Here is a 17,540-nt window from a genome sequence, read left to right as displayed (position 1 = left end):
AAATATCCATAGCAATGGTATAGAAATTGCCCATGGTCAATATATAGGTGGGGTGCAGCAGCAATAACACACACAGTCCTAGGGTGAGGAAATAACTTATATTGAAATAATGCAAAGGCAGTTCACAGAAAACCCAGTGGGAAGGCAGCCCAATCAGGAACACTCACATGCCCAAAAGTGTGTAGAGAGCAGGTTTCAGCCGAACGGACATTGCCTGTTGAGAGGCACAGAATGCGGCCTGGCCGTCTCATGCCCAAGCAGGTAGCTGTCCAGAGATGTTGCAAGCCTAACCCTTTCCCACCTCATCAGGGACCTTTCCCTGCTAAATCATCTCACCAATTTCATGGATCATGCTTCATGGAAAAAGGGTCAGGATCCTAAAGGATGAACAGGCAAGGTTTGAGAAGATCTGGTATCTATTGGCAGGGTACCTGTCCCTACTCTACCGACTTGCAAAAATTGGTGCCAAACCTGAAAGCTAGGGCCCAAGATGGCTGCTAGAGGCACATGGGACGCAACATCGAATGGGATAACTTCCCTAGTGACCCAGGAAATCATAGAGAAACCAAATTCCTCTTGACTTCCTCTCCACCTGTTATAGAGAAAGTAGACTGCACCTACCTACAAATATTTTCAATTGCGGGGATTCCTAGACGCTCTCAGGCAGTTATCTTTTACATGATGCTGGCCACAAAAAATATCAACAGCAAGGGCATGCTAATAATCTGTGGTCAATATAGTACCAGTTTTGAGGAATCCCAGACATCCTCGGAAACGCATCTTTTACATGTTTCTGACCGAGAAAAAATATCCATAGCAAGTGCATTTCACCTGTGGACAATATTAGCAATTTCAAAGAGTCCCAGACACGCTCATACACTTATCTTTAATGTGTTCCTGACTAAAAAGAATTTACATAGCAGGGAAATAAACTCATCTGGGAATGCAGTTGGTAACATTGACCACAGATGGGTCCATAGTCATACACTTGCTATGGATATTTTTTGCCCAGGAACATGTAAAAGATGGGTCTCAGAGTGTCTGGGATTCTCCAAAATAGGTAATATTGACCACAGATGATTCCCATGCCCTTTTCTATGAATTTTCTTTGGTTAGGAACATGTAAAAGATACATTTCTAAGGGTGCCTACAATCTCCACAATTGGTAATATGGAACATAAATGGTTTCTATGTCCTTGCTATGGATGTTTTAGTGGCCAACATCATAAGATACCTAAAAGTGTCTGGAAATCTCCATAATTGGGAATATTGACCCCAGATGATTTCCAAGCCCCTTCTATAGATATTTTTGCAGTCAGGAATATGTAAAAGATAGGTGTCAGAGAGTGTCTGGGAATCTCTGCAATTAGGAATTTTAACACCCTATCTGGCACCATTTTTTTTACATGTTCCTGACTGCAAACATATGTATAGAAAGAGTGTGGAAATCATCTGAGGTCAATATTACCAATTTCCTGGATCATGCTTATTGGAAAAATGGCCAGTATCCTAAAAGATGAACAGGCAAGGTTTGAGAAGATCTGGTATCTATTGATATATTATATATCTTGTGGTGTATGTTGGTTGGGCTCCTGGCCAAGGTAGAGGTATCTCTTGATATATACCTTGTGTATGTGGGGTGGGCTCCTGGCCGGAGGGAGAGGTATCTATTTGATATATTATATGCCTTGTAGTGTACAGTAGGTTGGTTGAGTCAGTGGGTTGGATTCCTGGTAGAGGTGTCTATTGATATATTGAATACCTTGTGGTGTATGACAAAAATTATAGACCCTTAATTTCTTTGTAAGAGAACAAATTTACACAATCTGCGGGGGATCAAATAATTTGAGTCAGTGGGGTGGGCTCCAGGCCAAGGGAGAGGTATCTATTGATATATACCTTGATATGTATGTGGGCGGGCTCCTGGCTGAAGAAAGAGGTATCTATTGATATATTATATAGCCTTGATGTGTATGTGGGGTGGGCTTTTGGCCGAAGGAGAAGTATCTATTGATATTTTATATACCTTGTTGTGTTTGTGGGGTAAGTCAGTGGGGTGGGCTCCTGGCCAAGGGAGAGGTACAGTGTGGAAAATAATTATTTGATCCCCTGCAGATTTTGTAAGTTTGCCCACTTACAAAGAAATTAAAGATCCATTTTTTTTTTTATCATAGGTGTATTTTAATTGGAAGGGACAGGATATCAACAAAAAATCCAGAAAAAAATGTGTAACACAAATGCTATAAAGGAAATTGCAGTTTAATGAGTAAAATAATTACAATTGTGCTCATAAGTTTACATACCCTGGCAGAATTTATAATTTCTTCAGAGAATATGAATGATAACACAAACATTTTCCTTTCTCTTGTGATTAGTGTTTGTCTGAAGCCATTTATTATCAATCATCCGCGTTTACTCTTTTTAAATCATAATCACAACAGAAACTACCCAAATGACCCTGATCAAAAGTTTACATGCCCTGGTGATTTTGGCCTGATAACATGCACACAAGTTGACACAAAGGGGTTTGAATGGCTATTAAAGTTAACCATCCTCACCTGTGATCTGTTTGCTTGTAATTAGTGTGTGTGTGTGTATAAAAGGTCAATGAGTTTCTGGACTCCTGACAGACCCTTGCATCTTTCATCCAGTGCTTGCACTGATGGTTCTGGATTCTGAGTCATGGGGAAAGCAAGAGAATTGTCAAAGGATCTTGCGGGAAAAGGTAGTTGAACTGTATAAAACAGGAAAGGGATATAAAAAGATATCCAAGGAATTGAGAATGCCAATCAGCAGTGTTCAAACTCTAATCAAGAAGTGGAAAACGAGGGGTTTTGTAGAAGCCAAACCACGGTCAGGTAGACCAACTAAAATTTAAGCGACAACTGCCAGGGAAATTGTTCGGGGTGCAAAGCGAAACCTCACAAATAACTTCAGGTGAAATACAGGACTCCCTGAAAATGTGGTGTGGCTGTTCCAAGATGCACAATAAAGGAGGCACTTGAAGAAAGATGGGCTGCATGGTCGAGTTGCCAGAAGAAAGCCATTACTACGCAAATCCTACAAAGTATCCTGCTTACAATACGCCAAACAGCACAGAGACAAGCCTCAAACCTTCTGGCACAAAGTCATTTGGAGTGATGAGACCAAAGTTTTGCTTTTTGGCCACAACCATAATTGCTACATTTGAAGAGGCGTCAATGAGGCCTATGATGAAAGGTACACCATTCTTACTGTGAAACATGGTGGACAGCTGACGTTTTGGGGACTTGGCCCTGCCCATTGGCCCCTCAATGAGGCAGTCGGTCTGTACCTTTTAGCAGAGAAACAGCCCCAAAGCCTCATGTTTCCACCTCCGTGCTTGATTGTAGGGATGGTGTTCTTAGGCGAGTTCACCTCCTCAAGAAGACACATGTGCAGTTTTGCCAATGAACATCTAAATGATTCAGAGAAGGATTGGGAGAAAGTGCTGTGGTCAGATGAGACCAAAACTGAGCTCTTTGGCATTAACTTGACTCGCCATGTTTCGGAGGAAGAAAACTGCTGACTATGACCCTAAGAACACCATCCCTACAGTCAAGTATGGAGGTGGATACGTGATTTTTTGGGGCCGTTTCTCTGCTAAACGTACAGGCCGACTTTGCCTCATTTAGGGGCCAATGGACCGGGCCATGTATTGTAAAATCTTGGAAGGGAACCTTCTTCCCTCAGCGAGAACACTGAATATGGGTCATCGATGGGTCTTTCAACATGACAATGACCCAAAACATACCACCAAGGCAACAAAGGAGTGGCTCAAAAAGAAGCACATTACGTTCATGGAGTGGCTTAGCAAGTCTCCAGACCTTAATCCTATAGAAAATTTATGGAGGGAGCTGAAACTTCGAGTTGCCGTGCGACAGCCAAGAAACCTTAAGGATTTAGAGATGATCTGCAAAGCAGAGTGGACCAAAATCCCTCCTGAGATGTGTGCAAGCTTTGTCACCAACTACAAGAAACGTCTTACCTCTGTGCTTACCAACAAGGGTTTCTCCACCAACTACTAAGTCATGTTTTACTTGGGGATAAAATACTTATTTTACTCACTGAACTCAATTTATAGCATTTGTATAATGTGTTTTTTCTGGATTTGTGGTTGATATTCTGTCTCTATCATTTAAAATACACCTATGATAAAAATTTTAGACCCTTAATTTCTTTGTAAGTGGACAAACTTACACAATCTGTAGGGGATCAAATAATTTGAATTGGTGTGGTGGGCCCCTGGCCGAGGGAGAGGTAACTATTGATATATTGTATACCTTGGGGTATATGTAGCGTGGGCTCCTGGCTGAGGGAGAGGTATCTATTGATATATTATATGGCTCTTTAGTGTTTGTTGGGTGAGTCAGTTGGGTGGGATCCTGGCCAAGGGAGAGACCTTTTTCCTCTTACTCATCTCTTCCTTCTTTTTCTCTCTTCACCTTTATACTTTTATTGCCGATCCCAGGGCTACCAAAGCATTTATGCCTTCCTACAAGTGACCCACGATTGCCATAGCTGGAGCAATATCAAACAGTTTTCTTTGGATAGGGCTCCGGACCAGCTACCAGGCCAATGGGTCTCCTTAAACCTGCCTTGGCATTTCTACACCACAAGAAAAGCTTTTAAAACTTGATTCTTAAGCCCCATACACACTATCCGTTTTTCTGCTGAGTTTTTCCTTCAGATTTACCAAAACCATATAATATGAGGTCAAACCTTAGGTGTTTCAATTTGTATACAATCAGGCAGGCCCTTGCACTACATGGTTTTGGTAAACCTGAAGGAAAAACTCAGCAGAAAAACTGATAGTGTGTATGGGGCTTCACTCTCTGAACCTTCCCTCCCACTTGATGGTCTTCCATCGTACACTGTTTGTACTCTACCTGCCTTTGCTATGGACCTCATACCAACGTTTGGCCATAAAACAATTGTGTGTAACATTCTAATATAATAGTTATTGAAGCAGAAATGGATATAAACCTTAAAGGTGTGTGCTAAGAACCAGTAGGCATAAGATACAACAATGCATTTTCTTTGCTCACCCTTGCCTACAGCTAATTTTATCTTTTTTTTTTTTTTTTTAAGTTCTGGGCTTTTACGCAAATGTAAATAGGAAGATTTCCTTTTCATTGTCTGTTTTTTTTGCTTGCTTATGTGATGCTTTTTTTTATCGCTTTGACTAATAGCCACATCATTTTCCTTTTACTGAGAAAAGGGATGCGGGAAATTTCCTGCTCAGTCCCAACGTTGACATAACTGATTAGATAAAGACCTTATTTGAGCGGAGACAAATTTGTTTCATAAACTCTCCCCTATAAAACTTTTTTTTTTTTTTTCCAGTTTTTTTTTTTGCTGTGAGTCAGCCGCGATCAGTCTTTTCTGTACAAATCTCTGCTGTGAAAGCTGAACTTGGTGTGTAGCCTCGTAGTTGTGTCCCTATGTATGGGGATGTGTGCTTTCATTGTGAGCGGTAATGAGGTTACCGTGGGAATGCCAATGTTTGATCATTGTCTTATCCCTCTTTTCTCTGTGTCTAGGGTAGCGATACCATGCAGATATTGGCACTGCCCTCTCTACTCTTGCTGCTTCTTAATTTCCCTGTGAGATCATGGACGTCCCGGCCTGCCCGTGTTTACTTGACGTACAAAGGTAAGTCATTGTTGGTTTTTATTCAAGTTCTCTTATTTTATATCCTTATTTGTTTTTTGCAATTTGTGCAAATTTTGAAGGTTTTTATTTTTCCAGTTTACCAATTTTAATGTGGCATGAAACTCTCTATAACAGGGGTCTCCAAACTTTCTAAGCGAAGGTCCAGTTTAATGTTCTATAGATTTTAGTGGGGACGGATTGTGATCAGTGGCAGCAGAAAATGCCTTGGCATCAGTGGACATAAACCATGCCCCATTATTGGTTTGAATGGAAGGATTAGTGCCCAATTGTTGGTATCAAAAGGAAGACTAGTGCCCCATCAATGCTGTGTGTGGGAGGAATAGTGCCCCATTGATAATGTCAGTGGGAGAGCTAGTGTGTCATAAATGGTATCAGTGGGAGGAATAGTGCCCCATCGATGGTGTCAGTTGATGTAATAGTGCCCCAAGGGCCAGATGAAGGCAAGCCAGAGGCCACATCTGGCCCCATAAACAATGCCCCAACATCAGTTTGAATGTAAGGAATAGTGCCAAATTGTTGGTTCTGATGGGAAGAATAGAATAGAATAGAATGCTGTAAGTGGGAGGGATAGTGCCCCATCAATGCTGTAAGTGACAGGGATAGTGCCACGTTGATGGTGTCGGTGGGAGGAATAGTGCCCCATTGATGGTGTTGGTTGGGAGGAATAGTGCCCCATTGATGGTGTTGGTTGGGAGGAATAGTGCCCCATTGATGGTGTCGGTTGGGAGGAATAGTGCCCCATCTTTGATATCAGTGATAGGAATAGTGTCCCATCGATGGTGTCAGCAGGAGGAATAGTGTCCCATCGATTGTGTCAGCAGGAGGAATAGTGCCCCATCGATGGTGTCAGTGGGAGGAATAGTGCCCCATTGATGCTGTAAGTAGGAGGAATAGTGCTCCATTGATAGTGACAGGGATAGTAATAGTGCCCCATCTTTGATATCAGTGATAGGAATAGTGTCCCATTGATGGTGTCAGCAGGAGGGATAGTGCCCCATAATTGGTGTCAGTGGGAGGAATAGTGCCCCATAATTGGTGTCAGTGGGAAGAATAGTGCCCCATCGGTGGGGTCAGCGGGAGGAATAGTGCCCCATCGGTGAGGTCAGCTGGAGGAATAGAGCCCCATTGATGGGGTCAGCAAGGGGAATCGTGCCCAAACATTGATGTCAGTTGGAGGAATAGTGCCTCATCATTGGTGTCAGTTGGAGGAATAGTGCCTCATCATTAGTGTCAGTTGGAGGAATAGTGCCCCATCATTGGTGTCAGTGGGAAGAATAGTGCCCCATCGATGGTCAGTGGGAGGAATTGTCCTCCATCATCGGTGTCAGTGGGAGGAATAGTCCTCCATCATCGGTGTCAGTGGGAGGAATAGTGCTCCATCATCGTGTCAGTGGGAGGAATAGCGCCCCATCGATAGTGTCAGCTGGTGTAATAGTGCCCCAAATGCCAGATAAAGGCAAGCCAGGGGCCACATCCAGCCACCGGCCCACAGTTTGGAAACCACTGTTCTATAATAAAAGCAAACTATCTATTTAATTGCATATTATATCTTCAATATTTTCCATCTATTCTCAAGTTCTCCTTTTGTTCCTCTGAGTTACCTTTATTATATTTGTATACCTCGCTCCTCCTGGTGCCATGATGGTTTTAATAAACTTTTTTTTTTTACGCTATAGAGCTGTTTTGTGGCTTCCTCCCTTTCTGTATGTGATTTAACTATGGCTTTCATCGGTTCCTGGAGCAAGTCCAGTGGTTGTGTGTGACTCGAGCGATTTCTGACCTTCCTTGGTATATGTTTAGGTCAACTACTATTGGCGAGTTTGGGTCCTAAGGGGGGCACGGGTGAAGGCACAGATCGGAGTGTATGCACAAAGCTCAAGTCACTTTACCTGAGAAGGAGTTGTGGCTCTTTTGGATTGCACCAGTTGAATGAATGAATGAATGAAATACTTGTATAGCGCACAATGCAAACTGAATCGCCTCTAGTTGCACTTTTATATTGGATTGCACTTTATTGACGTTGGCACTTTATAGTTTATTCATTTTATTTTGTTTTGTTTTATGATGTTATTTTTGCATTCCATGGAAAGTATTACATGTTGGAAGTTTAGTGCACTCGTTGAGTATTCTGTACTACGGGAACGTTCACCGTACTTTTGGGCTCTGTTCACATATATACAAATTGGATGCGTTTTTGAACCGCATCTGATCCCCATAACATGAGAATTAAATCGGGTTTCTATGGAGCCAGTGGTGCGGTTCAGATGCGTTCCCATATAAGGCAATAGCCTGGAATTCACATCCGATCAGTTTTGAACACGAATTTGATCAGGAAAAAAATAAAATAAACAACGTTGGGGTCCCCACTCTAAAAAAAAACAATTTGTGGTAGCACGCCGTTTTTTTAAAATTGTTATTTTAGCATTGGGTTCCACCATAAAATCCAAAGACCCGAAAGAGCCTGGTATAGATTGGGGTGGGGGGGGACCCCCATGTAGTTTTTTGTATTATTTTTAATTTGTATTTTTTTTACATTCAGCTGACAGCTGGTGATTGATCTATTGTTAAGGACGTGGTCGTTGGCTTTTCGGCCCACTCCCTAACAACCAGCTAATGTTAAAGACGCCGGTGACCGCCGCCTCCAAGGAATTGGCATCTGTACCATTCCCAGTGAAAAGGGGAGGGGAATTTTGCACCGGACATTAATGAACCTAGCCTTAGGGCACGCGCAGCTTGCACACATCTACCTTTAACTATGCCCAGTGCCGCCCGAGGGCAGGTGCCCCTTGGTCTTCCTAATGGGCAAATGCCTCAGCTGGCAGCTTAGAGCAAAATTCTGACATTTTTTAAGGGATTATTTTGAAAAAGGATACCTGGATCATTTATATTTTTTTCCTTTTTTGTTTTGACCTGTTTCCAGGGTGCTTGGTTTTGGAAAAGGCCCGCAGGCAAGACATCAAGGTCCCATTTTACAATCCCACTTATTGCCTGTAATAAACCGGGTCCTGTTTGTTGACCTGCTGGGGGGCTGCTTTGTGGGGTCGCCAAGGGGAAAAGGAGATTACCTTGTGTTTTTGTGTGTATTTGACCTCTGACCTTAAAGGGTCACAGAAGGGTGAGGAATTGTCTCCTTGTGTTTCCTCCTCAAGGAATGTCTAGTGGTGGTGGTGGGGGGGGGGGGGGGGGGATATATTGGAACACGGTGCAATGTTGACACTTATTAAGAACTTGGAGAATAATGGAGGCTGTTTAACACCTATCCCTTCATAAACAGCCTTGTGCAATAAAAGAAAGCATGCCTTCATTGTCACCATTTTGTACAGTTGTTGGCTGGAAAGCCAAGGATTCATTCTACAGCCTTGCCATCTTTTACAGCACTTAGCAACAAGACGTACACACCACTCAGGTTACAGGCAACAGTAAAGTCTCTGATATGGCATGTTGGTGTGAAAGAAAGCAACGGTGACCAATGTTGGCCGAAGACGTGCACCGTAATTAGGGCTTCTTAAAGTGCACCGCACCTAAACTATTCACAGTACTAACATACACTATTATGTCAAAAATATTGGGACACATGAACTTTAATGGCACCCCAGCCTTAGTTCGTAGAGTTTTAATATTGAGTTGGCCCACCCTTTGCAGCTATAACAGCTTCAACTCTTCTGGGAAGACCGTCTACAAGGTTTAGGAGTGTGTCTATGGGAATGTTTGGCCATTCTTCCAGAGGCGCATTTGTGAGGTCAGGCACTTATGTTGGACTGAAGGTCTGGCTCGCAGTCTCCGCTCTAATTCATCCCAAAGGTGTTCTATCGGGTTGAGGTCAGGACTGTCAAGTTCCTCCACCCCAAACTTGCTCATCCATGTCTTTATGGACCTTGCTTTGTGCAGCGGTCTAAATCATCTGGTGGAGGGGGGATCGTGGTGTGGGAGTTGTTTTTCAGAGGTTGGGATTGGCCCCTTAGTTCCAGTGAAGGGAACTCTTAGGGCCATTCGCACCTGAGCGTTTTGTAGCTTGAAGCCCCAAGCTACAAAATGCTGGAGTGGAAAAAAAAAAATTATTCTCTATGGAGGTGGTTCGCATCTCCACTCCAAAACGCCTGAAGCCAGAATCTGCAAAAGTCTGAAGCGCAAACAAGTTCTGGAACTTTTTTTTTAGGGTGATTTGGGCGTTTTTTCTGCTTTTTACATTGGTGGCCTTTTGACCTGTACAAAATCACACGACTTTCTGCCTGCAAACGATACGCTCGGGTGTGAATGGGGCCTTAAGGCATCAGCATACCAAGACATGTTGGAAAATTTCATGCTCCCAACTTTGTGGGAACAGTTTAGCGGTGACTCCTTCCTGTTCCAACATGACTGCGCACCAGTGCACAAAGCAAGGTCCATAAAGACATGGATGAGCGAGTTTGGGGTGGAGGAACTTGACTGGCCTACAGAAAGTCCTGGCCTGCTGGGAGCATGAAATTGTCCAAAATGTCTTGGTATGCTGATGTCTTAAGAGCTCCCTTCACTGGAACTAAGAGGCCAAGCCTAACCCCTGAAAAACAACCCCCACACCATAATCCCCCCCCCCCCCCCCCCCCTCCACCAAATGATTTTGACCAGTGCACGAAGCAAGGTCCACAACCAGAGAGACAAGTATGATGAAAGTCTATCAATCATACAGCACTGCTGGCACCAATTACATAAATGTGTAGCCTCTGCCACACATCCAGCTCTGAAGAAAGAAGTGGTGCCTACTAACACCAAAGCTTTATAGGGCATTGCTGGGTATGTAGAAAAGGAAAAGGAAGGCGCGTGGCCTGATGCATGAATCATAATAATAGCAAAAAGTTTATTGTAAACAAATGGGTTTATACAAAGGTAGATACTATGTATTCATAAAAATGAAAATAATAATAATAAATAACAACAATAATGTCACTAGGTAAAATGATATGAAGTGATACCCATGCAAGGGATAAAATAAATACTTGGCTAATGTGTTTCAAGGGTTTTCCTCTTCATCAGAGCATTGAAGAACAATTTCTGTTCTGCGTGTTATAATATGTGTATATAGAGAGACAACTGGATGGGTGTTATAACACTAGTTGAGTGGTGCAATCATTTGGGTGGATTTTTTTTAGAATGTAAGCTCTACGTGCAAGGCCCTCCTGTCCCTTTTGTATTGAACTGTACTGTAATTGTGCTCTCCCCCGTCTACATTGTAAAGCACTGCGTAAACTGTTGGCGCTATATAAATTGTGAATAATAATATAATAATAATTTATCCTTCCACATTTTAGAGCTCTCTACAGAAATCTGCATCTATGTATATGCCCTCATGGCGTTGAGAGCACTGTGATGTGTCCCCCTTCCTAAATTCTTGAATAGCGACACGGTTCCAGAATACATGTAAAAAATCTGCAGGGGAAGACGTTCACCACCAACAACAGGGCAACTGGGTAGGGAACATTCTCCTCAATCTGGCTCCATCTTACTCCAATATTGGATTCATCTTACTCCAATATTCATATATTCCAATATTGGAGTAAGATGAATGCGATGTAAAATTTAAATTGGGTCAGCTGATCCCTGGCCGATACCAGTTTGGTAAAGTTGACGTCTCCAAATGTCATCCAAGTCGTCCCTATCCCTCTGAGGGAACACCTCCTCCCATGCTGCTCTACATCGTGAGAGGAGCCCACCAGTCGCCGTAAAAAATTGTTTGTATACAGTAAATAGGACTTATCCAAATATTTCTCTCTGAGTAAGGATTCCAGATCAATCGATTGCTGACCAAGACTGGTATCGCCATATTGGCTATTGTATGCAAATAGCGGAACAAGTGTGTATTGGGGAGATGAAATTTTGTTTTCAGAGCATCGAACTGAAGGATTTTGGCACCAAAAGGCTGACCTATTGTTATGGCTAATTTGCCTAGCTCACTTATATACTTACCTATACATAAAATAAGTGATTAAAAACCTTTTATCTATATGAATCAAACCATGACATTAAGAACGAATGATACATGTGCGAAAAGGATAACAATCTAATTTATTTAAACATACTATAGTACGGAAAAGAAACGTTACAGAGTACCCCATATAATGTGGAGGATACAACCTTAAAAACAACGATGTTACCAAATATTGCTATAATGGTCATACACATCCTTTCACAAGATTAATATTATATTAAGGCAAAGTCCTATGGTAGGCAGGGTTACAGAAAAGAAAAGAGACATAATAATAATACAGACACAGTATCTAGTTTTTCCCCACGTTACCATTTTTGCAAAAGGGGGGGGCACAGCGGGATGAAGAGAGATAAGGAAAATACATTACACTGGAATCTTACGTGTCCAGTCCATGAGAGAGAGAGAGAGAGATATTACATTTTTTTTTTTATTGAAAGCCAGTGGCGTGCAAAACACACTCCAAAAAACTTCACCGGTGCATAAAAAATGTGCACACACATAAAGAGTGACACAAAAAAGTGCAGACGGGTACACAAGTCCTCTAAAATCAGAGGACCTTGTCCTGAATCCCCCGGCGCGTTTAGGTTCCTGACAGGGACAAGGACACTTAAAACTTGGTCTTCCTGGCCGAAACCAGTCAGACCCCGTTCTTCGGAAGGTCTGCCGAAACAGACCCACCCAAATACTAGGTAGGGCTCCCCCGAAGGAAGACCCCAAACCCTAAGGCAGAGGGTGAACTAAGCCAAAAGGCCATGTCCACCCCCACACCAGACTTTCAGGACAGGCCCTAGAACCTGTGACCCTACTCATCACAGCAAACGTGCAAAGTGACAAAACAAGACGTGACAAGACACACTGAAAATAAATAAAAAGTGGGGAAGGGATAGTGGAGAGGAGAGTGAAAAGGTGGTCGTTGTGTGAAACAACGACCAGGCCCTCCGGCCGGGAATAAAAAATTCCTCTGGTCCCAGCCAAAAGGCCCGGCCCAAGAGGCAGGTGCTAAAAAAGCGTGTCATGGTGCAGTGACCGTGGTGCCCAAAATCAAAGTGACCCTCACTCACAGTGATTGTTAGGCACCCCTGGACTGCCACTCCAGGGGCACATACTCCATAGGCTTTCAAGACCGCCCCCGACCCCCAGCCCAGACCACAGCAACCCCCACCCCAGACAGGAAGGCATGAAGATCAGGAAGCTTGGTGAGAGCCCTTTACCATCAGGCTCCACCGTCGCTCCCATCACTCCTTCCTAATTATATTCGGATGTACTAACCGGCACTCCCCCTACATCCATAAGGAGTAACCAGCGTTCCTTTCCGAAAAACTGCCCGGGGCTAGAGCCACCCCAATCCAGACCAGAGGCCGGTGTACCCGGCCCTCTGGATCCGACCAGGCAGCACCTGCCCTCACCAGGGGCATCCTTCCAGATGGCTCAGACTCAACCATGCATCGGCCCCCAGTATACTGTCGGGTGGCACGACGTGGCCCCTACCGAAACCATCCTTCGGGATGCAAATTACACCATCGGAGAGCGCCGCCCAAACCCTCTCAAATAGGGATGGACCAGCGCCTTCTTTGGCAACTGATAAGAACAGATACTACACTTGATCTTAGCCAAAAGGCCGAGATATTACATGGACATCCTGACGTCCCCCATGGTCTGGAACTCAGGAGGGCCATCAGCTAACTCTTGCCCTATTTTATATGCATTCTCAGCCAATCAGAAGATGGAATGCACCCATTGGCTCTGAGTTTGCATCAACCTCTGACTGGCTGATTCTGAAGTCTAAATGCCGATTGGTTCAGGATGGCTCACACTCTGATTGGCTAATTCTCAAGCTCCCAGAAATATCCATAGTTTAGGCCTGAATGTCCGGTGACACTTCGTCTATCAATCTAATGAACCATCTCCTTTGATCCTTAAGCCCAAACAGTTCCGACATTAGCATGTTAATATCCCCTGGGGAGATGGAGCCTCAATGTCTGCAAAGATGATTGATATTCCCTTAACACCTGGGGACATTCAATGGTTCCCACAAGGTAGCAGACATTTCTGTATTAAAACCTCTGTCCACATACACACATAAACCTGAAAATATTAAGTCATACATTCAGAATGGTTTCCTTTAAGCTCCTTGTTATAAATATTATATTTCATAATCTCCACCACACCTATGATGATGCATTCCATTTCAGCAGCTCTGGACTCTGAGTGCTGCTGGCTAAGGGCTGTCCATCAATCTGTCCAATGTATCTAAGGTAGCCTTTCTCAAAGTTTTAACCTCAAAACCCTAGAAATAATTTTCAGGTCTCAGGGAGCCCCTAATAAAATCTTGGGTCAGTGGGGAAAAAAGCTGCTTACGTTGGCAGGTGATTATGAAAATGCTTGTGGTGGTTTAAGAATGGCATTGGCAAGTGGTGATGGATGCAGAGCGATCCAGACGCCATCAAATAGGAGGTCGAGCAACCACAGCTCAAGGAACCCCTAGCAACTTTTGGAGGAACATTAGGTTTCTACAGAGCCCTGGTTGAGGATGGCTGACCAAGCAAATATAGTTACGTTTTAAGCACAAGTCTGTACAAATTACCATCTAGATCAGTGGTGGGCATGTCCAGAAAGGATGAGATCTACATTAAAACCCAAAAGAAAGCAAACATCACATGGGAAGGGGCACAATTTTTAAAGGCAGTGTGGACAACCTGAAGTGGCTTTGATCAGTGATAATAGGTTAGGAGAAGTCATGCATTGGCTGTTAGTGTGGCCCCCCAAGTAAAGCTTTCCTTACATTAGTGGTCAGTAGGGAACCTCAGTAATATCCCCTCTTACATAGGTGGTCATTGAGCCTTCCTCATTATACTGCCTCCTTTAGACTGCTTCCTATTATAGTGCTGCTTATCATTAGAGTATTAGTAAATACCCGGCTAGTGCCACCATTTTATATATCTTTAGTACCACCTTGTCTGCCCAAGTGGCGCCATTATGTCCCCCTAGTGCTGCCATTATATCCCATAATACCACCATGCCCCCCACTATATCCTCCCAGTGCGACCAATACAATATCTCACAAAAGTAAGTACACCCTTCACATTTTTCTAACTATTTTCTTTTCATGTGACAACATTGTCTACAATGTAGAGTAGTGAGTGTACAGCTTGTATAACAGTGTAAATTTGCTGTCCCTTCAAAATAACTCAACACACAGCCATTAATGTCTAAACCGCTGGCAACAAAAGTCAGTACACCCCTAAGGGAAAATTTCTAAATTGGGCCCAAAGTGTCAATATTTTGTGTGGCCACCATTATTTTCCAGCACTGCCTTAACCCTCTTGGGCATGAAGTTCACCAGAGCTTCACAGGTTGCCACTGGAGTCCTCTTCCACTCCTCCATGATGACATCACCGAGCTGGTGGATGTTAGAGACCGTGCACTCCTCCAGCTTCCGTTTGAGGATGTCCCACAGATGCTCAATAGGGTTTAGGTCTGGAGACATGCTTGGCCAGTCCATCACCTTTACCCTCAGTTTCTTTAGCAAGGCAGTGGTGGTCTTGGAGGTGTGTTTGGGGTCGTTATCATGTTGGAATACTGCCCTGCGGCCCAGTCTCTGAATGGAGGGGATCATGCTCTGCTTCAGTATGTCACAGTACATGTTGGCATTCATGGTTCCCTCAATGATCTGTAGCTCCCCAGTGCCGGCAGCACTCATGCAGCCCCAGACCATGACACTCCCACCACCATGCTTGACTGTAGACAAGACACACTTGTCTTTGTCCTCCTCACCTGGATGCCGCCACACACGCTTGTTACCATCTGAACCAAATAACTTTATCTTGGTCTCATCAGACCACAGGACATGGTTCCAGTAATCCATGTCCTTAGCCTGCTTGTCTTCAGAAAACTGTGGGCTTTCTTGTGCATCATCTTTAGAAGAGGCTTCCTTCTGGGATGACAGCGTATGGTCTGAGCACTGACAGGCTTACCCTCCACCCCTTCAACCTCTGCAGCAATGCTGGTAGCACTTATACGTCTATTTCCCAAAAGACAACCTCTGGATATGACGCTGAGCATGTGCACTCAACTTCTTTGGACCATGGCGAGGCCTGTTCTGAGTGGAATCTGTCCTGTTATACCGCTGTATGGTCTTGGCCACCGTGCTGCAGCTCAGTTTCAGGGTCTTGGCAATCTACTTATAGCCTAGGAGATCTTTATGTAGAGCAACAATTCTTTTTTCAGATCCTCAGAGAGTTCTTTGCCATGAGGTGCCATGTTGAACTTTTTTAGTGACCCCAGTGCTACCAGTATATCCCCAAAGAACAACTATGCCTCCCTAGTGCCATCATTATATCCTCCTAGTGCCACCATTATATCCTCCCAGTGGCACCATGCCTCCCTAGTGCCATCATTATATCCTCCCAGTGCCACCATACCTCCCTCCAAGTCTTATTCTGTGCCCATAATGTGCTCTATTGTAGCACTGTGATACCTGGTTTATCTGACCCGCTGCAGCCTTGAATGCACATGGTGAGACGCTCACAGTGTGCTGTGGAATCAGAGGAAGCTGCTTCAGTCCAGGAGGGCAGTGGACTGCCACATATCCATTAAAAGACAGTTTCTGATAGGTTCCTGTAGTTTTCAGGCAGATGGTGGTCACTCTTTGCACTTCCTTAGTAAATAAGCCTGAGATTTTCACAAAATCTTCAGGCAATCTGATCTGGCGGTGACATTTGGCAGTGGAGTCTTTACCGCCGTCGGGTTGTGAACTTGCAGCCCTGGCAGTCATAGTGAGAACAGGTGGTTTTCACATCTCATGTTGCACCTGAATAAAGATGCAGCTTTTATATGGCCGTGATTGACTTGGAGCTGGTCTACACCGCGTGTTTCAAGCTGCGTGATATGAGGTGGCAGATTGCAGCATCCCGGGAAATAACCGGCTACGGTCTTAGTGACCCGTTTATTTTTTTATTTTTTTTACATTTGCAAGCACATAGAGCATTTGATCATCATGCATATACACAATATTGTATGACATTTCTCCTGCTGTTATTTTTTATTATTTTCATACAGGATTTATATTACTATTATTATTCAGGATTTATATATTAGTATTATACGGAATTTATATATTAGTATGAGGCTGGATTCACACTTATGCATTTTTAGTACTTTTTTGCATTTTGCAGATTTGCACTACAATCCATTTAACATGGTTTCCTATGGAACATGTTCTGTAGTGTAAATCTGCAAAATGCAAAAAGCACAAAAAATGCATAGGTGTGAATCCAGCCTTATACAGAATTAGTATTATTTATATTATTATTAGAATTTATATTAGTATTATTATTATTAGGGGTTATTATTTTTTTACAGGATTTATATTATTATTATTATTACTATGGATTATTTTACAGGAATTATATTATTCTGTATTATTATTTTTAATATTATTCAGAATTTTTATTATTATACAGGATTTATATTATTAGTATTATACAGGATTAGTATTATTATTTATATTATTAATATTATATAGAATTTATATTAGTATTATTATTAGGGGTTGTTATTTTACAGGATTTATTTTATTATTATTCAGGATTTTTATTATTATACAGGATTTATATAGCGCCAGCAGTTTGCGCAGCGCCTTACAACATGAGGGCAGACAGTACGGTTACAATTCAATTCAATACAGGAGGAATCAGAGGGACATGCTAGTTGGCTTGCCATCAAATTAATTTAATTTATTGGGTAAGCGGAAGCCAGTGGAGGGATTGGCAGAGAGGGGTGGAGGACACTGAATGGGGGTCGTGGAGGGTTTGGCAGAGGGGGGTGAAGGACACTGAATGGAGCCCAGTGGAGGGATCAGCAAAGAGCGGTGGAGGACACTGAA

The 17,540-nt window shown here is 43.2% G+C and overlaps 1 protein-coding gene and 1 pseudogene across 1 annotated transcript in view; one reads left to right on the top strand and one right to left on the bottom strand.

The window, feature by feature from the left end:
• The window catches only part of LOC143961886 (semaphorin-3F-like), a gene marked incomplete at its 3' end in the record, with an annotated part of 149,795 nt that overhangs the window by 12,684 nt on the left and 119,571 nt on the right, over window positions 1-17,540 (top strand). Inside the window, 1 exon segment of the mRNA XM_077471252.1 lies at window positions 5,562-5,673. Coding sequence (XP_077327378.1) covers window positions 5,562-5,673 — 112 coding nt within the window.
• On the bottom strand, window positions 13,179-13,283 carry LOC143989450 (U2 spliceosomal RNA; annotated as a pseudogene).

Source organism: Lithobates pipiens, unplaced genomic scaffold, assembly GCF_037356315.1.
Source record: "Lithobates pipiens isolate NorthernLeopardFrog02 unplaced genomic scaffold, aLitPip1_a1.2 Scaffold_1, whole genome shotgun sequence".
In the NCBI taxonomy this organism is placed as follows: Eukaryota; Metazoa; Chordata; class Amphibia; order Anura; family Ranidae; genus Lithobates; species Lithobates pipiens.
This window is presented reverse-complemented; position numbering and strand designations above follow the sequence as displayed.